Genomic DNA, 26,485 nt, shown 5'->3' with positions numbered 1-26,485 from the left:
TTGGTACTGGTCCACCGCCCGGTTAGCAGCCCCGAAGACGCCACGTCGGCATTTGCGCTGAGTCAGCAGCCGCGTAAACTGACACATCAGCCACCGAGCTCAGTCAGTCTATTGACGCAATAAATAGATTTTCCAGTAAAAAATAATTCCGTTATTCCCAGAAAATAGGTAATATTGCATTTTGGCCCCCGAACTTTTCTGTTTTCATAAATATGCCCCTGGTTAGTTCTGTTTTATGCTTTTAGGCCCCTGAATTTCTGGATAATTACAAATAGATCTCTGAATTTTACATATAGGTCCCTAGAGTTTTCTATTTTTACAATTTAGTCCATGTAATCTTTCAAAAAAAAGCCCCTGCTGATTAAAACTATCATAACTTTTTCATACGAGCTCTGATTTAGGAGATTTTTGCGCTCACGAGATCGTAGCAGCGTGTATTGTCCATTAGTAACCTTTTTAGAGTGATTTGCCTCTGTTTTGTGTGCTGTAATTAGCTGTTGTGTTTATTTACTTTCCGGTGTGCGCAATTGCTTTAGGAGACGAGCAGTGTGTCAGCTTACAAGATCAGGCATTCGAAGACTTTGATCAACCTGCATTTGAAGGCAAGTGTTCTTGACCACTTTGACACCATTGTAGGATATTGTAGTTTTATTTTCCCTAGATGCATGCTTGTTTAATATTGAATCCCATGGTTAGGGTTTTACTAGAATTTGTGTGACATTTCCTTGTAGCCTTTGAAGGGTCATGGAAAATAAAATGGGTAGCTATGCTAGTGCTGTCTGGGTTGAAGTAAATATCAATCTTGATTAATGTTTATGTAACAATAAATTGGGTATGATAATCTTGTAGTAACATGGAATAGGGATACTAACTGGATGGCTAGTTTGAGGTGTAGCTGCACAGCAGGGTTGTGTTTGTTCCTGTGTGGGATCCTAAGGACCGATTTGTGAAGCCTGTTATCCGACATAACAGCACAACCACGAGACCTATATGGGTACGGCCTGACCAAATAATTAGTTGCTCTTCATATTTTGTACGCACCAGTGGACGGTTAAGTGGCATAAGAGAGAGCCTCTGTAGTGGATGAAATCCTTGTTAGCAGTGAAACCTTAATGGATGCATATAGATTCGGTGGCGCTTTGTAACAGCCTTGTAGTGAGACCCCGGCTCCACACCCCAGAAGTGTAAAGCAAAACGAGAATCGCGACTCGTGGGTAAAGTGTGCAAACTCTGCAGAGTAATAAAACTGATCGATCAGCCGTGCTCACGGTTAATAGCGGGCTTGAACTTCTTCATAATTAGTGGGGATCCTAAGTGGCTGGTTTGGGTAGTCGGGTGGTGGAACCCCCGATGAGTCAGTAGCCGGATATGTGATATTTGGTGAGTCTGGTAGTCGGATGGAATCCGATGAGTTATGTTCCTTTATTGTTGGAGTCACAACCTAGTAATTAGGTTGCTAAGTCTTTTGAGTCCTAGTTTAGTTTGGTATAATTGCAGTTATCCCGAATCAAGCTTTTCCTTGTCATAAAGCATGTATGTCATGTTTTTCCCTCACTTGCTGAGTACTCTGTGTACTCACGCTTGCCTTCTCCTAACTTTTGGATGCTGCTCAGAAAGCGAAGCTTTCGAAGACCTTCCGGACGATGGTGCTGAGTTCTAGGTGAAGGAAGGTGTCGCTCTGAACACCATATTATAGGCTGGCATTCCCCCGGACAACGCCTGTGGATGGATGAAAGTCCTGCTGCCGCTTGAAGATCTATTAGTGTTTTCTTTTAGACCTGCGGGTCCTTTTGTAAGGAATGTTTTCGTTATTAATGACACAGTTTATGTTATCACTGATGATGTCACTGCATGTATGGAAACTTGATCCTGGCATACATGTGGAATACATCCGGTTTGTTCCCTTGAAAACCTGGTGTGACAGAGTGGCGGCTGCCGCTGCTGTAGTCTCCTGAAGCGCGTACTGCTCGTCCGCGATGCTCGTCGTACGCCACATCCCACATGCGCCTGTTGTTGCTGCCCCTCGCGCCGGTGGATGCCGGGCAGGCATCCCGCCGCATCCGGAAGCACCGGCGTCTGCGCGATCGGCGTCGTTGCTACCACCGTGCTGGTGTTCCCCTGCTGTGATCGTGATCAAGGACATCTCGCTGCCTGATCGCCTGCCTGCACCTGCGTGGCTACGTCCTTGGTGATGTACTGAACGTCGGGCTCCTTGTGTTCTCGGCCCTGCTCGGCCTCTACTACTGGCCATGTCCTCGACAGCGTGTATTGGCGTTGTAGAAGATGGCTTGATGCCTTGTCAGTCCCAGAAAAAGATATGATGCTTTTGGTGCTCAGGTGTGTTTAACTTCACAAAATTCTGTTTCGGAAAAAATCCATTTTACTTTCTTGAACTATATTAATGGTGTAGATAACTTCTGAATTTTCAAACCATCCATTTTACTTCTCTGAAGTTTCAATACCGGATCACTTAACCCCTTGGAGTGATTTCTTGATGACGTAGATGTCATGTCGCTTGGTTTTTTGCCACGTCAGCCCTCCTTTTCTTTTCTTTTCTTTTCTTTCTTTTTCTCTTTTCTCTTCTCTTCTTTCCTTCTCTTTCTTTTTTTTTTCCTTTCTCCACCGAAGCAGAGAGAGGTAAAAGCGGTGGCTCAGCTGGGCGGCGGCCGAAGGCGCGCAGAGGAGGGGATGCCTGGTGTAGGCTCCCCAGAGCTCGGGAAGGGGATGGTACCCGACGGTGAGGCCACACCCACGCGCGCATGAGCTCGCGGCTTGAACGGTGGGGCAAAGCCTTGGGCCGTCGGTGGCCTCCCCGCTCTGGCACTTCCTCGATTGAGGCGGCACGCGCACGAGCACCGCCTCGATGAGGGGAGGTGATGCCCTTACCGAGGGGGCTCGGAGGGAGCCTGAGGTGGGCTTTCCTCGGCAGGAGGTGGCACACACAGTAGCGGCCTGGGTCGGAGGGGAAGGGGAAATGGAGAGGGGAGAGGAGGGGTACGGGTGGTGTATGTGCTCACCAAGGGTGGCGCAGAGGGCGAGGGCAGCGTGGTTGGGGCCCGCGGAGGTGGTCGGGGCGTGGTCGTGGTCGTGATCGCCACGGGGGTGGTCGAGGCTGCGGCTCGAGGCGGCAGGCCAGCGGTGGCGCGATCTTGGGCTATCGGGACAGCAGAAGGGAGAGCAGAGAGGGGAAGCAGCGCCGTAGAGGAAGGAGGCTAGTCGGGTCAGCTTGGCGGCGACGCGTTTGCGGGCGACGAGGCGCATGGGCGAGACCGACTGGCTGGACCTGCTGAGCGGCGTGGCGCGCTCGTGATTGCCCGTGCCGAGAGGGTCAACAAGGGAGGTCGCACGGGAGGACGCACCGGAGGCGACATCGGCGGCACAGGAGGGCGTGGGCAAGGAGTAGAGGGAGAGAGTGTGAGAAGGAAGATGATGAGGTGGTCGTCATGTGGCAAAAAAATCAGGTGACGTGGTGTCCACATCATCAAAACTACTTAGTGAAACCACTTCAGAGGTTAAATGATCCAGTATTAAAATTTCGGGAAATAAAATAAATGATTTGACATTTAAAGAGTTATTTAGACCATAGAATAGTTCGAAGAGTAAAATAGATTCTTTCCTTCGGTTTCTAACGCCATCCGTTTCTAACGCCAATGCTCTGGCTTAGAGGGTTTCTGTTCATGCACAGGTGTTACCATGACTTTCACCGTGTCAGAGATGCCGCAAATGGGCTCGTCAGGTGCACGATTATTCCTGTGCTTCACCGATGAAAGAACAGTGGAATCCGGTGCATTACCGGACAAGACTCTGCAGGGCTAGCATGTCCATTTCACATTGTAAACTGCCGCACGCTTTAGCCTATGGATCGTGTTCTTTTTGTACAAGACCTCCTGGAAGGGACCAAGTTTATAGACATGCATCAGGGTTTCAGGAAAAAATAAAGTTTGCAAACATGCAAGGAAGAGCATGAGGGTGTAAGGCCAAAGGAGATGCTCTCTGAATCCCTGGCTCCCTGCAAGATCAAGATCATAATGTGTTACCTGCAAACTTGCAAGGACTGCCAGCTACATCTGCAGGGCGAAAAACAGCACTGACATAAGTCCGACAAAGTTGTTTTCCTGTAGGGTTAAGCCCACTTGAAGTGCATCTCTGAACAAAACAGAAACAGCGTAGTACGTACACACTAGCCCAAACAGTATAGTACACACAAGTCCAGTAAACATGCTAGATTCTCATCCAAAACGCATCATAAAATCAAAGAACAATCGCATCATAGAAAACTGCACCATTTTATCACGGGTCCTCAAACATTAGCATCTCCGAATATTTTTAGACAAAATTACATTGTCTCCTTTTTACTGGCATCTTTTTTAGAGTATCCTTTACCAGCATCCTAACTTGTAATGCAGTATCATGTAGTTCTCTTGTTCGAGAAAAACGAGCATCTTAACTGAAGACTTCAGTTTGATCCATGCAAACAAGATTGCGTGAGCTGTGGTAAAGATAAAAGGAGAACAGCCTGGGGGCACTCTGCCTGCTACAGAATGGCTACCTGCTTGCTTGCAAGGGTTGGAAACCTCAGCTTCTTTCTTTCACAGGGAGAGGACATCTGGTGAAGAGCATAAAGAGATGCAGTAAACCGAAGGCCTTTGGCAAAGAAGATGCACCGCTGCTAATTATGGAAAAAAATGCCATGGTCTCAAAGCAAGTTTCACCGAAGCACTCATTCCGACTTTTGGCCCAAAATTGAAGAAGCAAGGCAAATCCGATGCACTGTTCATGTACCAACCGTCTCTTCGTTGCTTGCTCCACAATTAACTTCTTTATTCTTGCCTTCTACTTATCAGCTTCGTAGGAACGGTGCATTGCATTGCAGAATTGCAGGAAGCTGCAGCAAAGTTTCTTTTCCCAAGAAAATGACATCAAACCTGAAAGGACACAAATAAATGCTGATGAATTGGGATTTGGGTAGTAGTATATGTTAGTGCAACTCATTGTGAATTGCAAAATATGGTATTAAAATACCGGGCGTACATAATTCCTAGTAGAAAGATCGCCATTTTTCGCTCGGGTGTAAACAGTTCAGACAATGTCCGGAAAGAAACGAGCAGATAACCGGGATATTTTTACGTTGAAAGTATATCTAGTTTTAAGTGTGATTTTAATAATTAATGATAATATATATGGACTAACAATGATATCAAGAATTATTAATAAGTTGTTCTATAGATGATGCACGGTAGAGATATGCATCAAGACGAATGATCTCTAAGTGATACTCGGGTAAGTGATGACAATACCTATAGACTAACAATTATATTGAGAATTTTTATTAAAATTATTTCATAGAAGATGCATAAGAAATGAAGCATTGATTCGTTGAAGAGTGCCATAAGAATGCATCGTTGTCATTGAGCTCTTAATGATGTTCATGAGATGAATGAGAAGCTTAAAAAGATTGATAATAAAGAGTAAATGCCAAGTTACTTGTGAAGATCAAATGACTTAAGGTATAAAATTATCAATTAGATTTTATGGACTAACTCATGTGCTTTGTGCTTGAGGGTGAGTTAGGGTTAGGTTCTATAAGAAGTTATGAATTGAATTGAGATATTCAATATGCCAAGTTGGAAAAAATAAAATCAAGACAAATTTAGTGGATAACTTGTGTGCTTAAATCTTGTGGTTCATGCCTAAGTAGTGAACCGTATGAAGATGATGAAAAGATAGAAGTCTTCTATGCTTGATGCATGGGAAGCAATCAAGTAAACTTTATCAAGCTTTCGGAAGATCAAGTGAAGATTAAAATGAAAGTAAGAATGATCATCGTTATCAAGCTTAAGTAAAGAGTAGATGGTAAGCCTTGAAGAGCTATGAGAAGAGTCGGGACTAGGATGATGTGTTCGTCAAGTCCGCAGGATTGCTCAAGACAAAGGTATAATTAGAATAGGTTTTCTAGTTTTGCCGATCTCAAGGAGTTTAGTTGGAGACCGGGTTATAGGATTGATAGATGTACTATCAAGAGGGACTGCTGAAAGTGTTGCTCGATTGTTGTGTCGAGTGCTCAAACCACGTGTTTAGTGCGGGATGGGTTTGTATTGAGAGTTCGCTTTAGGAGTCCGGTGTCGAAAGTGTGAAAGTGTCCAAATTGGGTTTTGGAGTGTTCCTAATTTGATCAAATGTGTTTGAGTTTATGAATTCAGTAGGGATATGTAGCTCTCTGAATAAGCTTTTTGTAGAATTCAAAATCGTCAAAATCGGACATCGGAGTAAAAAGTTATCGCCGTTTTAAGAGGGTCTGCTATGTTGAAATCGGAAGTTCCGATCCTAGAATCGGAAGTTCCAATGTCAGTCAAAATAACCGGTGTTTTAAAATTTCAAGCTCTCGAGAAGTTGTTGTTTGAATCGGAAGTTCCGATATTTTTGTTGGAAGTTCCGATACGAGTCGGACTTTCTGATGTTCAGAAGTGTCGGGGCTCTCGGGTTTGGATAAATGTTTAATCGAAAGTTCTGATTTGGCAATCGGAAGTTCCGATGTGTGTTTTTTCCTACATCTAGGTTGGTTTGTGTTGTTCAAATCTGTTATTTTGAACTAATAGGAAGTTTCGATGTGGATATCGGAACATCTGATGCGTGCTTGAAAAAGGCTGCAATGGCTAGCTTTTGACCATTTGGATTCTTGGGATTGGAAATTCCGATCTAGGGATCAGAAGTTCTGATTAGGACAAAATCTGTCCAACGGCTAGTTTTTCAGAGTGAGTATTTACACCCCTTGGTCTCATTTCGTGGGGCTGGTTGCTTAGAGGGCTTTGTGTTGCTTTTTGAGGTGTTTTGAACTTAGTGTTCCACCTTAAGTGCTCCCATTCTCTCTCTAACAAGATTCGGTGAAAATCAAGTCTTGGTAGCTTAGTGAGTAGAGAGAGGTGTGTGGTGCTCTGGTAGCCTACGGATTGTTGCATAGGTTGCATGTGTTTGAGCATTTGGTATTGATCGTGCTCAAGTTTGGGAGTTTGTTACTCTTGGAGACCATCGTCTCCTAGACGGCTCGGTGGTGTGATTGTCGACGATCTCCTCAAGTGAAGATTGTGATAAGGCCCAAAAGTGGTTGTGAAACTCACCATCTTCAGAGCGGAGGAAGAATTGACCATAGTGGAGACAAGGAGTACATATGTGCAACTTCGTGGGGAAAATGGTTGAAAAAGACTCAGCTCAAGTGTGACCGAGCTTCCTCAATAGAGACATAGTATATTGGTGTATATCCGAACTTTGGTAACAAACTATTTGTCTTCGTGTTTACTTACTCTTGTGCATTACTTTGATATCCATGCTTGTATATTTGTTTGTATGTGCATAGAGTTAATTTCGTGATTCTGAAATATGTTGTTTTAAGATTAGAGTTATCTTGTTTGATTTGAATAATCTTTGTCTCACCCTACGATTGTAAGCTTCATATTGGTTTAATGTGTTTGTACACTAATTGAGCCTAGTATATTTACATTTTTCACTTGTAAAAAATTTGTTAGTTTATTTCCGTTACAAGTTTAGGCCAAATAGTAAAAAGGGTGAAGTTTTTGTTAAAACGTATATTCACTCCCCTCTAGGTAACATCATTGTCCTTTCAATTGGTATCAAAGTCAAGTCTCTCTTTTTTAGGCTTTACCGCATAGAGAGTAAAGATGTTAACTATTTGATTAGTGTATATAAATCCACTCCTATTAGATGACTCTAATTATTTCAAATGGAGTACTCACTTGCTTAATATTTTTAGGCCTATAGGTTCTTAAATAGAGCGAGTTGTAGATGTGAGCATTTCTGCTCCTAGTGATAAACTCTTATCATTTGATGAGGAAGAGAAATGCATAAATCTCAATGCTCAGCTACTAATACTTTATTTAATGCTTTGAGCGAAGATGTATTTAAAATGACCATGCCGCTTGAGGATGCTCATATCATTTGGACAACGCTTAAAGAAAGATACGACAAGCCCAAATGGGATGAGAAGGTTCTTCTTCTGGAGACGTCATTTGGAGAGTTCTCTACTTCATCATCACCTCATGAAGAGCACCAAATGATTTCCTCCTTTGTCTAAGAGGATGTCATTTTGTCATCCAATTCACCGATTGACATATTCGAGTAAGGTAATGATATGGTAAGTGGGATTAGTAAGTGCTCAAATCTTCTTTTGGACTTTAACAACACTAGTAGTGAAAATTCCATATCCACTTATGTTGTTAATCCTTTCATATCATATAGTGCAAAATTGCCTATATATCATGATGATATAGTTAATTGTCCTCATTGTAATGCATCTATTTCTATTAGTATTTGTGAAACTAATATTTTGAAAGAAATAGAAGCTTACTTGAGACAAGGCTTAGCTGGAAAGGCATCAAGAAAAATCAAGAAGATATGTCCACCTAAGAGAAGATCAAGGACAAACAAGATTTGCTATACATGTCGTCAATATGAACATTATAGTATGGATTGTCCTCAACTTGGAAGTGAAGCTTCAACTTCCTCAAGATGCTCATCGTCTCACTCTGATGCACAAATATGTCTTATGGAAAAAGGTAAAAAGAAAGTAGTAAGTGAGGTTAATAATATCAATGCTAGTTTTAATACTAGTGATAGTGATAAACTTGGGTTTGATCTTTTGAGAACAAATCATATACCTAAAATGATCAAGCTCATGAACATAATAGAAGGCAAAGAGAAAAACCTCGAGAGGCAAGAGGAATAGCTCATTGAGAAAAATAGAAGAACTTAATGCCTTAAATGAGAAATATGAAGAACTTAAAGAATCTCATAGTTCTTTATCTATTCTTTATGGGGATCTTAAAGTAAGTATATTTCTTTGATTGATAAATTAGATGCTATGCCTCTAGTGGATTTAGAAAAATCTTGTCCTAATTGCAATGGTTTATCTAAGGATAAATCCACTATTTCTCCTATTAATGATGTTTATGCTTCTAACTCTATTTCTCATGTAGCATCTATGGAGAAAGAAGATATTGAGATAAGGGCTTAACTAGAAAAGTTAACTAGCAAGTATGTAGAACTACAAAAGGATTATGATGAGCTCTCGTGCACTCATAAAAATCTTATAGCTTCTCATACCAAGCTAGAAATAGTTCATGAGGTAATTCTCACAAAGGTAAAATCCTATAAACCTCATGTGGATTCTATATCCCATGATGAATTATCTATTATTTCTTATTGCTCTAACATTAATGTATCCTCTAGTTTCACTTATGAGTTTAATTTTGTGTAGGAAATAAAGGAGCTGAAGACCAAGTCACTTCTTTGAAGAAAGATGTGATTATGTGCTTCAAAGGGAAGACCACTTTAGATGAGATGCTTAAAGACCGAATGCATCCATAAGATAAAAGTGGACTTGGATTCAATTATAGCAAGAAGAGCAAGTCCAACAATGCGAAAAAGAAGAGTCAAGGTCAAAAGAAGATCACGCACTCATCACTTGCTTCAAGTGCAAAAAATTAGGTCATCATATTAGAGAGTGCCCTTTGAAGAAGAAGAAGAAGAAGAAGAAAAGAGCTTTGATCAAGAAACAATAAGACAAGAAGTCTATGAAGGAAGAAGCTCCTTCATCATCAAGAGATCAAGTTCTCATCAAAATGACCAACATTAAAAGAAGAGGCCCCAAGATATTTCAAGATCATACAAGCAAAGGGGTCAAATAAATGGTCATCAAGATAAGAAGCCTTAAGTAAAGAGGCTTGGCGGCAAAATATGCTACACATGCCGTAAGAAGAGACATTTATCTTCATCATGTCCCCAAGGTACTCATTCTATGCCTCTCATTGTCAATAAAAATTATTTGCTTAGAAATGATGAAATTGGCAATATGTTTGCCAAATTTATTGGTACTCTATGTGGCTTGAAGAATAAAAAGGTCATTTGGGTTACCAAGCCTATTGTGATTAATGTCTTAGGACTCAACAATATTGGGGACCAAAAATCTCAAAATTTATCAATAAGTGAAATAGAGGGTATTGGAGACTTAGCAAATTGTTTAAAAATTTATCTAATTGATTAAAGAGCCAAGTTATGTGAAATTATAATTATTATCTATCCAATGTCACTCTATGAAGGTAACTTTCTATCATGATGCCTTAAATTTATATCCTTCATCATTGTGTTAGATTCATTATTCTACACAATTTTTGGAATTTTCCATATATCGGAATATCCGATCCTTGTATCAAAACATCTGATAAATGGAATATCCGATATTTGTATCGGAACATCCGATTTGTTTTGGGCTGTAGCATACCTGGTAATTTACATATATCAGAACATCCGATTGAAATATCAGAACATCCGATCTTATCTTTAAGTTACCCTAAAACCTGGTATTTTACATTGATCGGAATATCCGATTGGTACATCGAAACATCCTATATGTCCAGAAACATTGAAGGTTCATAGCCCTTTTGTATGTGTAGGCTTTGTATCTATGCTTGTTTTAGAGTTTGTGCTTATACTAGCATGTGTATACTTTATTGCAATTTTTCTATGCTTGCTCTTTTTATATCCATGCATGATTGCTTGCTAAATGTGCTATATTTTGTTTGTAGCGCATCTAGCTTTTTTTACTGACTAGTATGTATAGTCATATAACTAGTATGGGTAGGATGCATTGCGCATTAATTTGTTGATTGTGTGGTTTTGGAGCCTTATTCGATCTTACTCGTCTTTATTAAATGCTATTTGGCTCTTTGGAGAAAATAATGGATTATCACATAATAGGGGAGTATTATACTTTGTGCATCTTAAATTCACATAAAATATGAATATTTGAGCAATACCATTTAGAATTGATATAATTGTTTATCTAGAATCTATGTGGTTTTTCAAGCTCATATAAAGCTCAATCTCGTAAATATCCATTAATTGATCCACATTTGATTTTAATTGAAATTTGAGATTCTTGGTACTTATTTAGTGATCTATTTAATCTCAAGATCTTATTTGATCCGAATGAGATCAATTCAACTATGATTTTTATGTGTTTACTTATGATAGTTGATTTTGCGAAGAATGCTTTTAAAACATGGTGCTTAATTTCTAAACATCCTTCACATGCTTCTTTGAAAGAAAGTTGAGCTATGCCATTTTTGAAATATCATCTTGTGATATTCGTATATACCATTGTGTCCTTACAATTGGTAGTGATACAAGTGATAGTATTTGTTGATCATCTTCCTTTCAATTTTTGTTTCTAGTGATTTCTTTATTTGTGAAAGATTTTCTTTAACTCCAAAAGGCAAGAAAATAAGTTTATGGAAGCTTTCTATCTCAATGCTTGAATCATTATCTATATATTTGCTTGAGATAAGTTTTTGAGCAAATATGCAATTTGTTTGCTCTATGTTTATTATCTTTTCTTAGTTTATTTGTTGAACTTTGTGAAGTGATCATTTGTTGATCTTTTATCTTAGATGTAATTTGGAAACCATTTATAATATTTATCTCTAAATTGGTATCTTTATGGCTTATTTGCTATTTTTTTTAAAATTGTATCTTTATTAGATCTTGATGTGATAAATATGCTTGTTAAATGTAATTGTTAATATTCATAGAATGTTTGTTTTCTTTGATCCAACATATATAGTAAACCTCTTTCAAGAGCTCTAAATGGCTAAAAGGTGCATAGAGTTTTCATTTGACTTCAATTGATATATGGTTTCAATGCTTTCAATCTATCAATTGGTACGGATTTCAATTGGTATTAATTTCTTATTAATATGCACCGTTTATAGGAGAGTTTACTCTTTGTGTTGAGATTTTTGTCAACCTCTTCAGACCTAATGAGTTTGAGAACCAAATTGTACTTAAATGAGTTTTAGGTACAATGGAGATACATTGAATACTTGGGCTAATCATAATGAAGGTTCTTCTAAATAGAAGATCATTTCAATTGGACTTTCATGAAGAAAGTATCTATCTCAATTGGTATTTATAAAGAAGATCGTCTTCTTCAATTTCAATTGGAATCAAAAGGAAGTATCATATCAAAGTAGTGGCTAGTAAGGATGAACAAGTTACCGAGATGAACAAGTCACCGAAATTAAGTAACTTGTTCTTAATTCATGTATTTAAATGTCAAAGATTCAATCTTGTGTAGATTGTATCATAGCATGAAAATGACTTGTGAAAATTTATTTTTCATGCAAGTGCTTAAAAATCTCTATATTACAAATATGAGCAATTTGAAGTAGCATATTTTTTTGGAACTCTATAATCATGTTTATGATTCATACAGTCTCAAATATGCAAAAGAATTCATTTCAAATGCTTAGTTGCTCCTATATACAATATTGATTAATAAAAAATTGCAAACTCCTTTGCTTGAGGTTTTTAGTCTGTTTTAAATGGCTTTATTGAATATGTAGCTTTATGAGATATTGACACTTTGTGATAAACAAGATATTCGTTATAATGTCAACTATTTTGTTATGTTCAACTTGGAGCCTGATCCAAAACACAAGTGCATTCTCTTAAAGGTATCCAATTGATATGTTTTAGATATTTATTTCGGACTCATGCTTAACTTGTCTTTAATTGAAGTTGTTTAAATTGATATCTATTTCAATTGACATCTCTTTCATATGAAAATCTAAGGCATACTCAATTACAAGGCATATCCAATATATCATCTTGTTGATGGAGATTTTCAATTGGTATCTCATGTGGATATTCAATTGATATATTTTGGAATTTTAAATTGGTACCTTTTACAATTCTATTTGATATCTTCTTAAATTGGTATCCCTTTAACCTCTTTTGGCATCTCTTTAAACCCCTTTTGATCCATTGTATAGCATGATCTCCTTATATAGTTCATAATTGGATAAATGTATTTGGTTTCACTCAAATTATGAGAAATACACATATCATGAGGAGATACACTATACATGGTAATGCATTAGCCTTTGATGATTCCTTTTGTGGGATAGAGCTAATGTGCTTTGGAGGAAAATTTCTCTTTTTGGTAAAGTCCTTCAAATTTCTTGCCAAGTTGACATCAATTGGGGGGGAATTCGTTTTGATGATTCTATTTTGGCATTGATGTCAATTAAAAGAGAATTTGGACTAGACGTTATATTTTGTAAGAGTGTTTTACTCATAGAGGAGAATTTACTTATGGAGGAGAATTTGTAATAGATGTTATGTTTGTAAAGAGGATGTCAAATGGGGGAGTATTTAAAAGTAAAACCATGCAACTCTTTTTTGGAATTTGTATGCTTTGCATTACATATTCACTTTTGATATATACACTATCATGATTGCTTCATATGTATAAAGGAAACTCCATCTAAAATTTGAGATAGACAGTATATGTAATAATATTCAAGATTCATTCACATATACATAGATTGCGGGGGAGTTCACTATATACACATGTTGGTTTTTATTAATATCAGAATCTTTATAGTGATTGATGCTAGTAAAGCTAGTTTTGGTAACCTCAAATATCTTTGTGATGTTTGATGTTTCCAAAACTTGTTCTTAATATATATTTAATTTTCGGATTAGATGTATAGTTAACTTTAAAATTTTCAAATATAATTATCTAGTAAGATTGTCATCAATTACCAAAATACAGGAGATTGAAAGTGCATCTAGCCTTAAGTGTGGTTTTGGTAATTAATGACAATACAAATGAACTAACAATAATGTTGAGAATTGTTAATAGGTTGTTCCATAGGTGATGCATAGAAGAGAGATATGCATCAAGATGAATGATCTCTAAGTGATGCTCGGGTAAGTGATGATAATATCTATGGACTAACAATTATGTTGAGAATTGTTATTAGTATTATTTCATAGGAGATGCATGAAGTATGGATTCGTTGAATAATGCCATGAGAATGCATCGCTGTCTTTGAGCTCTTAGTGATGCTCATGAGATGAATGAGAAGCTCAAGAAGATTGATAATAAAGAGTGAATGCCAAGTTATTTGTGAAGATCAAGTGACTTAAAGTATAAAGTTATCAATTAGGTTTTATGGACTAACCTATATTCTTTGTGCTTTAGGGTGAGTTAGGGTTAGGTTCCATAAGAAGATATGAGTTGAATTGAGATATTCAATATGTCAAGTTGGAAGAAGTAAGATCAAGACAATCTTAGTGGATAACTTGTGTGCTTGATGCTCGCGGTTCATGCCTAAGTGGTGAACCGTATGAAGATGATGAAAAGAGATATTCATGCTTGGTGCATGGGAAGCAATCAAGTAAACTTCATCAAACTTTCTGAAGATCAAAATAGAAGCGAGGATGATATCATCATCAAGCTTAAGTGAAGAGTAGATGGCAAGCCTTGAAGAGCTATGAGAAGAGTTGGGACTAAGATGATGTGTTCGTCAAATCCGTGAGATTGCTCAAGACAAAGGTATAACTAGAATAGATTTTCTAGTTTTACCAGTCTTAAGGAGTTTAGTGGGAGACCGGGTTATAGGATTACTAATCATACTATCAAGAGGGATTGCCGAAAGCATTGCTCAATTATTGTGTCGAGTGCTCAAACCATATGCTTAGTGCGAGATCGGTTTGTATTGAGAGTTCGCTTTAGTAGTCTGGTGTCGAAAGTGTGGAAGTGTCTGAATCGGGTTTTGGAGTGTTCCTAGTTTGATCTAATGTGTTTGAGATAATGAATTCAGTAGGGATGTGTATCACTCTAAATAAGCTTTCTATAGGGTCCAAAATCATCGAAATCAGACATTAGAGTAAAAAGTTATCGCCATTTTCAAAGAGTCTGTTGTGCTAAAATTGGAAGTTCCAATCATAGAATCGGAAGTTCTGATGTCAATCGAATATCCGATGTCTTAAAATTCCAAGCTCTCGGGAAGTTGTCGTTTGAATCGGAAGTTCCGATATTTTGGTCGGAAGTTCCGGTATAAGTCGGACTATCCGATGTTCAGAAGTATCAGGGCTCTCGGGTTTGGATAAAGGTTTAATCGGAAGTTCCGATGTGTGTGTTTTCCCGTATCTAAGTTGGTCTGTGTTGTTCAAATCTGTTGTTTTGAACTGATCCGAAGTTTTGATGTGGATATCGGAACATCCTATGTGTGCTTGAGAAAGGTTGTAATGGCTAGTTTTTGACCGTTGGGATTTTTGGGATCGGAAGTTCCGATCAGTACAGAATTTGTCCAATGACTAGATTTTCAAAGTGGGGTATTCATACCCCTTGGCCTCATTTCACGGGGTTGGTTGCTTAGAGGGCTTTGTGCTGCTCTTGTGAGGTATTTTAAACTGAGTGCTCCCCTTCCCTCTCTAACAAGGGTGAAAATCAAGCTTTGGTGGCTTAGTGAGTAGAGAGGTGTATGAGTGGGTGTGGTGCTTTAGTAGCACACGGATTGCCGCATAGGTTACATGTGTTTGAGCATTCGGTGTTGATCGTGCGCGAGTTCGGGAGTTTGTTACTCCTGGAGACCATCGTCTCCTAGACGGCTCGGTGGTGTGATTGCCGGCAATATCCTCAAGTGAAGATTGTGATGAGACTCGAAAGTAATTGCGGAACTCACCATCTCTGGAGTGGAGGAAAAGTTTACCATAGTGGAGACGAGGAGTGTATGTGTGCAACCTCGTGAGAAAAATAGTTAAAAAAGATCCAACTCAAGTGTGATCGAGCTTCCTCAACGGAGACGTAGGATATCGGTGGATATCCGAATTTCGGTAACAAATTATTTGTCTCCGTGTATACTTACTCTTGTGCATTACTTTGATATCCATGCTTGTATATTTTTTTTATGTGCATAGAGTTAATTTCGTGATTCTAAAATCTGTTGTTTTGAGTTGATCGAAACTTCTGATGAACAGTAATTTCAGAATTTTATATTAGAGTTATCTTCCTTGATTTGAATAATCTTTATCTCACCCTAGGATTATAAGCTTCATATTAGTTTAGGGTGTTTATACACTAATTGAGCCTAACATATTTAAGTTTTTCACTATAAAAAATATGTTAACTTATTTTCGCTGCAAGTTTAAGACAAATAGTAAAAAAAGCGAAGTTTTTTTTAAAACACCTATTCACCTCCTCTAAACGAGGTCATTGTACTTTCACATGTGTCAAAACAGAAGTTCAAGTGAGTGCTGTTCATGGCCAAGCGTGGACCACCATGCTACTAGAAGAAATTAACGCTGTTAATCAGTGAAACACCAACCCGACAAGCTATGCCAACGCTTCTGTATCATTTGCTGGAATTGTCGCACAATTTCTTTCTCCAAAGATTAATTCCACTAACCATGAACAAAAAGAGGAGACGAAAGAAATGTTATTCTGCTTTAAACTGTTGGGGCACATGCCTTGGTCATTTTACTGCTTAGAATGTATCCTAATGTCTCATAGTCATACTAATAACATATCAAAACAAATGGTTGCAGAAGAACACAGCCCATTAAACACGGCTTGATTTCACACTTCATTTGAGACATCTTTGACAGCGATATCCGAGTTCAGACTGACAATGAGACAGATAATGTTATGAAAAATCCACATAAAACAGTCCTCTTTGCCCTGAAAAAACAACGAAACAGAACAGTCCCTTTTCTGCAGATCTAGCTCAAGATCACTGGAAAGATTAAAAGTTCATGAGAGCCACTCAGTCAACAAGATAAAGGTAAGATATACCTTAAAAAAAAGATAAAGTTAAGATATCAAAAGGTCACACACTTAGCCAATATTCTGGATTGCACTTTCTCTATTATTATAGTTAAGCATATAGACAAAACACTACGGGACTTTATCAGGTTGAAAAAGATGTATCTCACGGTATGGAAAGATATTTGGTCCAAGTAATCATTTTGCTTTTCTTATGTTTCCATATGAATATGATTAATTGGTTGTCATTGTTCACTCAAAGAGGAGTCCTGCACACAATGAGGTTCAGATGTTCAGTCCAGTTAATAAGAGGAATGCAACTGGCATCTAACCAGAATGGGTAATTTGGACAATTCAAAGGTTCTGCTAAAGCTAAAACATGTCTGCAAAAGTTTGCATAATACCTGGCTTCTGTCTATGTCTATATAAAACAGCTACAGTGCTCTCAGAAACCTTACAGACCCAAATTGGGCAGGACATTTGGAGTGTTCTTCAGGTCCCTCCATTATGATCTCTTGGATAACCATCTACCATGTTCTTGAAAACACAGTGCCCTTGTATGTAGCTATGATACTGGCCTACCTATCCATAACATGGTGGAAGCTGTTCACCCCAGAGCAGTGCTCTGGGATCAACAAGATTGTGGCGAAGTTTTCCATCCCTTTGCTCTCTTTCCAGGTCCTTTCTACAAACAATCCTTATGACATGAACCTCAAGCTCATATTCTCAGATGTCATACAGAAGTCGCTCGCCTTGCTGGGGTTTGCAGTTATCTCGAAAGCATGTTGTATGGAGAAGTTTGATTGGCTGATTACAGGTTTTTCTTTATCAACACTGCCCAATACGCTGATTGTTGGTATCCCATTGCTGAAGGGAATGTATGGAGATGAAGCTGTGAAGCTGCTAAGTCAGATAGTTGCCTTACAGAGCCTAATTTGGTACACACTTCTGCTGTTTTTGTTTGAGTTTCGGGCTGCTAAAGGAGCGGCTACCACAACATCATCTGAAATTACAGGTAAGAACCTGAACTCACTGCATTTTGAAGAATGATGTTTGAAGTTTCTTCTGCTGTACAGTGTGAATTACTTAAAAATATTTACGTTTTTATTCAAGATTAAAAATGGAAGGTACCCTTACTCCAGCTTGAAATAAAATAACGCAAGTGGTGACAAATATTTCAGCATGCTTTCAAGTTTTGGCAAATAATACATGCTTTTATAGTTTCATTTCCCAAATTTCTAAGGGTATTCCTTCCCCCCTTTTTCCCTTCATTTGTGTGTGCTTTAACCTTCATATAGTGCAAACGTAAACAAATTGCACTCAATATTTGCTCCACAAATGTTACAGATCTTATTATTTCTTATGTTCCTTTTGCAAGAAATAGATCTTACTATTTCAAAGGAAGCCGAGTAGCCAACCAAATGTCAGCTGCCAGTGGAATGAAAATAACCATGCTATGTCAGGCTACTGTATTCTTCTAAAGATACTACAACTAACCAAATAGAACATAGCTTACCTGTCTGATCCAAAAATATATGTTTATCGTAAAACACTGTTCTAGTTGCATCAATCCTCTCTGTACCTGCAAATGATAACATGATGCAACTCTTGAAGGTGTCTTTCATAAAATAAATCATCAGTGTTGCAGTTATTTTCTAGGGATGTCTTGTAACATCTAACATTACATTTCAGATAGAAAAGGAGGAATACAAAGTAGTACAACTCCATCAAAAGATTTATTAGCACAATATACTTGAGGCTTGTTTATTGTAATGCAGCTCTAAAACAGTGTGTACGAACTTTTTCTGAATTATGCCACATTAAAACCATATTGTACTCAATTTCAACTTCTAAGGTTTTAAATTTCGATGTCCACCATTAACTTCTGAGGTTTTAAATTTCGATGTCCACCATTACAGTAAGTAACTTCAACTTAGCTTCTGAGGTTTCAACGTATTTTACAGAATTAGTTGAACTGTTCTTATCCCATGTCATGCTTCAAAGTTGAAGCAGAATCAGGTACTTCAGGACCTACACAGCAAAGTTATGAAGAGAGCCAACAAAAAGGAATATTAGCAAGATGTTATCGTGCTTTTCGCTTTTTGTTGGTGGTCGGTAGGAAGCTAGTAATGAATCCCAACATGTATGCAAGCTTAATTGGCCTAATCTGGGCATTGATCAGCTTCAGGTATGAACATGAGTTTACATGAACTGAGTTTCTGGTTTCAATCTGGAATGCAGAAAGTCATCTCATGCAACTGCATAAAATATCCTACAGGTGGCGAATACAGTTACCGTTAATTGTCAGCAACTCCATAAGAATACTTTCAGATGGAGGGCTAGGAATGGCAATGTTCAGCCTAGGTGTGTATTACAACAGCAAGCCTAAAAGTAACATATGTAGATAAACTTCGCGAAAACCAGTTATGTAACTATACCTTCTAACTATTTCTATTGCAGGCCTTTACACTGCTCTACAAACTAAAATTATAGCCTGTGGAACCAAAAAGATGCTACTAGCACTAGGCATCAGGTTCTTCCTAGGACCAGCCCTGATGGTGATCCCTTCCTACGCTATCGGGATGCATGGAACTTTGCTGAAGGTGGCTACTGTACAGGTATGTTTTTGTTTTCATTTGTATGCGCATGCTAACATTCATAATAAGCGTGTGCAATTCAAAGATTAACATTATGCTTGATCTCATAAGATTCTGCACAGGCAGCGCTACCTCAAGGAATAGTGCCATTTGTGTTTGCGAAGGAGTATAATGTGCATGCGGATATCCTGAGCACTGCGTGAGTACATCTCCGACCATCCTATGCTGATCTATTAAGAAACAGTTATTGTGGAAGAACTAACTTTGCTATCCTCTCTTCTGGCAGGATAATTGCCGGCATGATGGTTGCAGTTCCTGTGGCGCTGGGTTACTACTTTGTTGTCGATTATCCCAAACTCTAGACCATCCCTATTTGCAAAAATAGATTCGAATATTTTCACTTCAGAAAACAGTAGCATTGCAATGTAAAGGATGCATTAAGCCATGAGTGTGAATGTTTTGCCAGAATGTAAATATTTGTGCCTTGGATATGATTTGTGGTAACCCAAGATAAAGATAACCAATCTGTGTGCTATGATCATGCAGTTTTCATGTCATTTCAATTCTTTGACCAGCAAGGATGTTAAAAAGAAAACTCACCTGGCGTGCCTTGCTCCTGCTAGGCATTCCGTCGAGCAGATGGTGTGCCTGCTCTTGAACCGCTTCTGTCTGCAGCCTTGCACCCAACCCGGTGCGGCATTCTGCCGAACACCTTGCTGGCAGACTGATATGTGAGTAAGAACAAACATCTAGATCACCTTGGCACAGCAACACAGTAACCACTAGCCATGGAACTCATGCGCATGAAGCCCAGCATATGTAATATTCATGCTGCTTGTAGTCCCTGCACCCGAGTAAGGGAAATGGCATGCGGCGTCACCTTCGAACGGTTAAAGGTAATGGCCTGACAGCGCAAGTAGCTGAGGCAGGATGTTCCAGTGGAGCACTTCGCACAGAATTCTTTCGGGGTTGAAACACTACAATGAGCTCTTTTGGGCCTTGGAACACTATGATGGGCCCAGTTCGGCCTAGATGGGTCAGGCCCAGCTATATCCAGGATCACTGGTATCCGTTCCAGGCATGAGCAGGCCAGAACTGTTTTATTTTCTAACCTTTTTTAGGGATTGTTCTCTAACCTTAAAATGTATATTGCGACGAGGGGACGTTTTCCTTTCAAAAAAATATATATCAAAAAGAACATGGAAATGATAAGAAAACTTAGGATTTGTCACTCCATACATTTGTTTTTGCGATAAACAGAGGCTTCATATATTAAAGAGTGGAGGAGTTACAATCTTTGAGCACCAAATGCTCGATACATGAAGGAATCCTTGCTATCCACACTGCCGAGCTATTTGCTCTCATAGCATGTTTTGCTGGTTCACGAGCAACCATATTTTGGTGCCTCTTCGTTTTCTTGACATTGAGTTTCTCCAACACATCTCCTTGATGATAGCAGCAAATCTCGAACGATCAGAGCCTGAACGAGCTAATGTAGAGATGCGGCTCGTAGAATCAGTTTCAAATGTCACCTGGCCCAAGCAACAACCGATGAACAACCTATACATTAGGTTTTAGAATATACCATTCATTGTGTTGTTGGCACATGGAAATTAGAAAGTGCCAACTAAATGAGTGGCAAATTCTAAATTTTCCTTATTAAAAAAATGAATGCGTGGCTAGCAATTATCGATAAACATAAATGAAAAATTAGTGCAATTTCCAAATTGGTTCAAAAAAAAAGAGACAAGAAAATTCAACATATGGATCAACTCGAAGTCCATGTCCAGTCCTCCCGTCACCAATCCTTTCCCCAAGAAAGCGCAACCCTGCAGCCTTCATCTTTCTCTTGAAGAAAAAGACAACGAACACCCCGCGAGGGGGGATCCAGGTCGTCCATCTCACAACTGGCGCCATCCAGCGGTTCCTCCTCCCCGCCTTTATATTTATAAAAGCAGCCTCTCTCCCTCCTCCCTCCTCACGGCAAAACCCCAAAACCATCACCGCATTCCTCCGCGCTCATCTTCCCTCCGCCGCCGTCTGGTCCTCGAGCCGAACCGCTCATCCCGCAATGGGTCCCGGGCTCTACTCCGACATTGGCAAGAAGGCCAGGGGTAAGCACGAGCGCTTGTTTCCTTTTTTTTCCTTTTTGGGGAATCCTGGGGTTTTGGTGGCCATGGATGGATCTTGATTTGATCTTTGCAAGCGACTGATTACTGGTTCGCTGATGTTGTTGTTGGTGGTGGGCTCGCAGATCTCCTCTACAGGGATTTCCAGACGGACCAGAAGTTTACCCTGACCACCTACGCCGCGAATGGAGCCGTGAGTAACGCTGGTTTCTTCTCGCTCTTAGTGGTTTCTTGCGCGATTCTTGGTTTGCATGATATGATTGTTAGTGTTCCAGTTATTTCTATGGTTTTGAGTTGGATTCTGGATAGCTGGTTGGGGTTTAGGTTTGGGATGCGGTGGTTCGTGGGGGCTGGAGAAGGTCTGTGGTTATCTGTCCGAGGGGATTGGGTGTCTGTGCTTGTGGCATTGTACTTTGGATTGATTAGTGTGCTAGGGTTTGCGAATTGGTTAGTTTTTGGTTTGGTTAGGAACCATTGAGACTGGAAGAAGATTTGAAACCATTAGCGTGCTAGCGTTTGTGGTTGCTTAGATTTTGGGATGGTTTGGAATCCTGGAGAGTAGAAGAAGATTTAGGATCATTTCACGAATAGTTAGTGAATGAATGGATATTTTGGCATGTATGGAGGTGTTTTGGTGGGGTGATGTTAAGAGGAATGGGGTAATGGAAGCATGAGTTAACTATTTTTTGTTCAGTCAATGTGATGGATGATCAGTGGAGCTTGAGGCTTATGTTTATATATTGCGTTTATGTATTGGTGCTATTCTTGTATTTTCTGTGTCGTACTAGAGTACTGGGAGTTGTTTTGTTAATAAGCTGAGGTTTCAGTTGAGCGATTCACAGTGATAATCTTGTAGTTTTGAGCTTGTTCATGTTTGATGTTGCCATCTGTAGTTGCTGCAGGGTAACATGTGTGCTGTGTAGTAAGTTCATCTTTGGGTTGGCATAATTGTGTTTAAGATATTGAATTTGGAGTGTTAATTGCAGTTCGAAGTGAATGTGCAGTTACAATTTTTCTGTTTATTTCCGTTTACATCTATCTTATTCCTATTGTGTTAGTTTGTAACATCGACTGTTGTAAATATACTGGGAATTCAGTTGAGCGATTCAAATCGGTTATCTTATAGGCTTGAGCCTGTTTGTATGTTTGATGTTGCCACCTGTAGTTGCTCCAAGTTAACCTGTGTACTGTGCAATAGGTTCATCTTCGGGTTAGAATTATTTTGTTGATAGGTTTCAAGTGAATATGCAGTTACATATGCATGATTTTGACTATTGTCTCGTACATCTATCTTATTGCTATAATATCAGTCTGACTGCAACTGTTGTGCTGACATGCTGGAAATTATTATGTGGGACCATTTTAAGTTTTGTTCATGCAACCACTTGTCTTATCATCATATGCTTTAAATTCTGCAAACTTCATTGGTTGAGCTTCTACTGTGTGGATTTTTCGATTTTTCAATTTTTCACTGATGTTGAAAATCTGATCATCCACCTTTTCCTTTTTGGGTCTGTCTATAGGCGATAACAGCTGCAAGCACAAAGAAAAATGAGGCTATCTTTAGTGAGATCCAGACCCAACTGAAGCAGAAGAATTTCACATTGGATGTGAAAGCAACTTCAGAGTCTCTGGCAAGTTTTTTCTGGATTTGTCCTTATCTCATTCAAGCCTTATTATGTTAAGGTTCTCAGTCAACTGCCTGAAATCAAACCAATTGTTGTATGCAAATGATTGATTTCTGTTTGTTTTCTTCAGCTGTTAGCTACAATCACAACTGAGGATCTTGGTGTACCAGGCTTGAAAAAGATTGTAACCATTCCTTTTCCATATCAAACAGCTGGAAAGGTACATTTCTTCATCTTTTCCAGATTGGTTGAATCTCATCTAGCTCATTGATTTTTTATTGATTATCTACCTTGTGGTTGCAGGCTGAAGTCCAGTACTTGCATGATTATGCTGGTATCAGTGCCAGTGTTGGCTTGAACTCAAAACCTTTGGTTAACCTTTCTGGTGTGTTTGGCAACAAAGCTATTGCTGTTGGTGCTGATGTTGCATATGATACAGCTACTGGGAATTTCACCAAGTACAATGCTGGAGTGAGTCTGACCAATGCAGATCTCATTGCTGCTGTGACCTTGTAAGTAGTTTCTACTAACCAGTCCAACGTAAACCACTCAACAAACTAATACGAACATTTCCAGTGTTACTGGGTGGGTAGTTTTCTCTTAAACTTGTTTCTTTGAAACTTGTAGGGGAAGTTTAATTGAAATGGTTCAAGGGCGTTACTTCAATGACTATTTTCCCTTGTTATATCACTGCATGAATTTCATGGCCTGAGTACGCGAAGTTATTAGTGGATGCTTTCCCTTTTCAGGAACAACAAATGTGACAGCCTCACTGCGTCCTACTACCACTTGGTGAACACGGAGAACAACACAGCTGTTGGAGTGGAGCTGACCCACAGCTTCTCAAGCAATAAGAACACCATCACCTTCGGGACGCAGCATACCCTGGACCCTCAAACCACTGTGAAGGCACGCTACAACAACCATGGCATGGCCAGCGCTCTCATCCAGCACGAGTGGAGGCCCAAGTCACTCTTCACCCTCTCCACTGAGGTCGACACCAATGCGTTCGAGAAGAGCTCCAAGGTCGGGCTGTCGCTGGTTCTTAAGCCCTGATGATGATGCCGATCCCTTTTTGGTTCTAGGATGGTAGATTTCCTTATCAGCACCTGAGGTCGAGTGAAATAATTCTGGGACATCTCTCTAGCTCAACTTTGGTATCATGGCATCTTGATTCTGCAGACTTGCTCTTCGATAGTGTCATCCTGAGTGTTAGTAGTCGCCCCTAGCTTGTTTTAGATGTTGAAACTGAATCAGTGAACGAGATTGTCAGTGATCCAGTTTATCGGTCTATGCATGCGTTTGTTCTAATCTCGCGCTGCCATCTTGTCTAAATAATTGTCCCGTCTTCAGCGTAACCCTTTCAATGTTTTTGGTTTCAATATCCTATTATCCGCAAAAGCTCATCAGAATTGTTTCTGCCTACAAAAGAATGCTCGAAGTTCCATATCTTGATGCACAATGACACGTAGAATATAAGGTCTACAAGAAATTGTACTTCACTGCAACTGTGTATAAGATCTTGCATCACTCCAACACAGTGGAGGCATACATCTGCGGAAGTGCAAATAGGCATGACACAAAGCTAAATGAATGGGCAATGTGCCCGAAAATACTGTTCAGTGCGTGAGCTCAGAAGCCCGCTCGTGCACCACACTGACAGCCAAGTCGTGGCCTACAGGAACTCACTAGAGACAGTCCGGAGTCTACTATTATCTTGGTAACTTTTTTCTATAAATTTTTTAAAAGAAAATTTTCAATATTTTTTTCTCGAAACTATTTCTTGGTAAAAAATTTCTCAAAACTTTTAAGCTAGAAAAGTTTAAAAAAGGAAATATGGAAGAAAAAAGTTTTCAAAAAAGGAAAGAATGGGTTATGGGGGGGAGTTACCTTGCGCGCGAATTATCTGCTCTCCAATGTGCCCACAAATAATCCACAGCAGGTGGTTTTGCAAATAATTGACAACTTTAACTTTACGATTTTAAGTTTGATCATTGATTTTTTTTCATAAATACATGAGCAAACATTTATAAGTGTATGATGTCATGAAAGTACTTTTGATAGCATATTAAGTGATACTTATGTTATATCAATCAACTAAATATTTAAAAAATTAGAGTTAATCAAAGTATGAATAGTAAAATCATAGTTGTTAAGTATTTGTAAACGGATGGAGTATCTCTTTACATTAGAGCGCGATAGAACCGCGATCGTTGAGGCTATCACCGCGCATGATTTTGAGGGGTCATCACGTCCCCCCTCGGCTATGCATCGGAACATTCTCAATCGAGCCGCCGCCGAAGCTAGTTACGGGTATGCGTCTCACTCCTTCCTTATCGTCTCGGAGAAGCAGCTAATGAATTGGCTGTCGGTCAATCCCACCTGCCGGCGCACCGTCTGGCATGCGCTCGTCTGGCATGCGTGTTTGTTTCTGAGTCCAAGAAAAATGTACACGCCGGATGATCCAACACTTTGGAAGTTGAACATGCTGGATGGTCTGGCGTTTGGATCAAGTATACATCGGAGTATTTTAAGACAGAGGCAAAACTTGAAGTACATGTCGGATGGTCTGGTGTTGGGGTAAAGTGAACGCCAGAGCATTTCTTTCAGAGAGGTTGCAAACTAGCTTTTTAACGGACTTAAACATGCCGGATGATCTAGCGATGGATATGAATGCACGCCGGACTATTTATTGCAAAGAGTATTCCAGACAAAGGGCTCTGCTGAGTTGCACATGCCGGATGGTCCGACGCTCAGAAGGAATGTGCGCCAGATTATCCGGCGTTCACGTTTTTCTCTGAGTTCTGCTTTGAACTGAGATTTCGGATTTTGAACTAACCACAGATGGAGTTGTGAAACATGTGTGCTTGTTTGATGTTATGCAGGTGATGGATGCAACTTGGCGGCTGACGACAAGATGATTAGGGCCAAGAGAGATGCTTGGTGCCGGACGATCGAGGAGATCAGACGGAGTCAAGGGTAATCCTAGCTGTATACATGGAGGTCAAACAAAACTTGAGAAGATGGATAAAAACAGCGTGTTGATAAAGTCAAGTGAATGGGATATTGGTGCAAGTGATAAGGCGGTCCAAAGGATTGAGAGTGGGAGAGACTTGCCGGCGGTCAAGATCGCAAGACAAAGTACACGCGTCGGCAGTGGGGATGCTTGCTTGAGATCAAAGCAAGCAACAATGAGTCACGTTTTAAGAAGCATGCACGACTGTTTTGTTGTTTGGTCTCAAAACCGTGGATAGACGGAGTGCACGTGCCATTATCACAAAGCTAGCGTCAAGACGAAGCTAAGTCGTGAAGAAGCCACGCCAATTGAATAGATGAAGTGAAAAATAGACTAAAATACCCTCGATGTTAAGTAGAAATGTACTACAAGAGATAAATATTTTGAAAATAAATAAATTAGGTTTTCAAGAAAGCTCATAAGGCCTACAAATATAGGGGTAGGGATGTAGGGAGAGGGGGAGCTAGCCGCAGAGAGCTGTGTGATTGAGT

The 26,485-nt window shown here is 39.5% G+C and overlaps 2 protein-coding genes across 2 annotated transcripts; both read left to right on the top strand.

The window, feature by feature from the left end:
- Positions 1-17,091: 17,091 nt before the first annotated feature.
- Positions 17,092-19,661, top strand: LOC133908603 (probable auxin efflux carrier component 8). Its single transcript, XM_062350707.1, has 6 exons — positions 17,092-17,639; positions 18,629-18,812; positions 18,903-18,988; positions 19,085-19,242; positions 19,344-19,420; positions 19,508-19,661. Exons 1-6 carry the CDS (start codon positions 17,132-17,134, stop codon positions 19,581-19,583), a joined length of 1,089 nt encoding a protein of 362 aa, XP_062206691.1. The 5' UTR covers positions 17,092-17,131; the 3' UTR covers positions 19,584-19,661.
- A 1,521-nt stretch (positions 19,662-21,182) lies between these two features.
- Positions 21,183-24,411, top strand: LOC133908602 (mitochondrial outer membrane protein porin 4-like). The gene is made up of 6 exons (XM_062350706.1): positions 21,183-21,335; positions 21,476-21,543; positions 22,874-22,984; positions 23,109-23,198; positions 23,282-23,490; positions 23,728-24,411. Exons 1-6 carry the CDS (start codon positions 21,293-21,295, stop codon positions 24,032-24,034), a joined length of 828 nt encoding a protein of 275 aa, XP_062206690.1. The 5' UTR covers positions 21,183-21,292; the 3' UTR covers positions 24,035-24,411.
- The last annotated feature ends 2,074 nt before the right edge of the window (positions 24,412-26,485 follow it).

This window comes from Phragmites australis, chromosome 2 (genome assembly GCF_958298935.1).
Source record: "Phragmites australis chromosome 2, lpPhrAust1.1, whole genome shotgun sequence".
Taxonomy (NCBI): Eukaryota; Viridiplantae; Streptophyta; class Magnoliopsida; order Poales; family Poaceae; genus Phragmites; species Phragmites australis.
Note: the sequence above shows the minus strand (reverse complement) of the source record. Positions and strands in the feature narration are given on the sequence as shown.

Bases quoted from the DNA above. Each gene is read 5' to 3' on its own strand.
- LOC133908603 (XM_062350707.1), top strand. From the start codon at position 17,132: ATGATCTCTTGGATAACCATCTACCATGTTCTTGAAAACACAGTGCCC. The intron at 17,640-18,628 runs GTAAGAACCTGA...CATGCTTCAAAG, and splicing joins AACATCATCTGAAATTACAG to TTGAAGCAGAATCAGGTACT. The intron at 18,813-18,902 runs GTATGAACATGA...AATATCCTACAG, and splicing joins TGGGCATTGATCAGCTTCAG to GTGGCGAATACAGTTACCGT.
- LOC133908602 (XM_062350706.1), top strand. From the start codon at position 21,293: ATGGGTCCCGGGCTCTACTCCGACATTGGCAAGAAGGCCAGGG. The intron at 21,544-22,873 runs GTGAGTAACGCT...GTCTGTCTATAG, and splicing joins CCTACGCCGCGAATGGAGCC to GCGATAACAGCTGCAAGCAC. The intron at 23,199-23,281 runs GTACATTTCTTC...TTGTGGTTGCAG, and splicing joins CATATCAAACAGCTGGAAAG to GCTGAAGTCCAGTACTTGCA.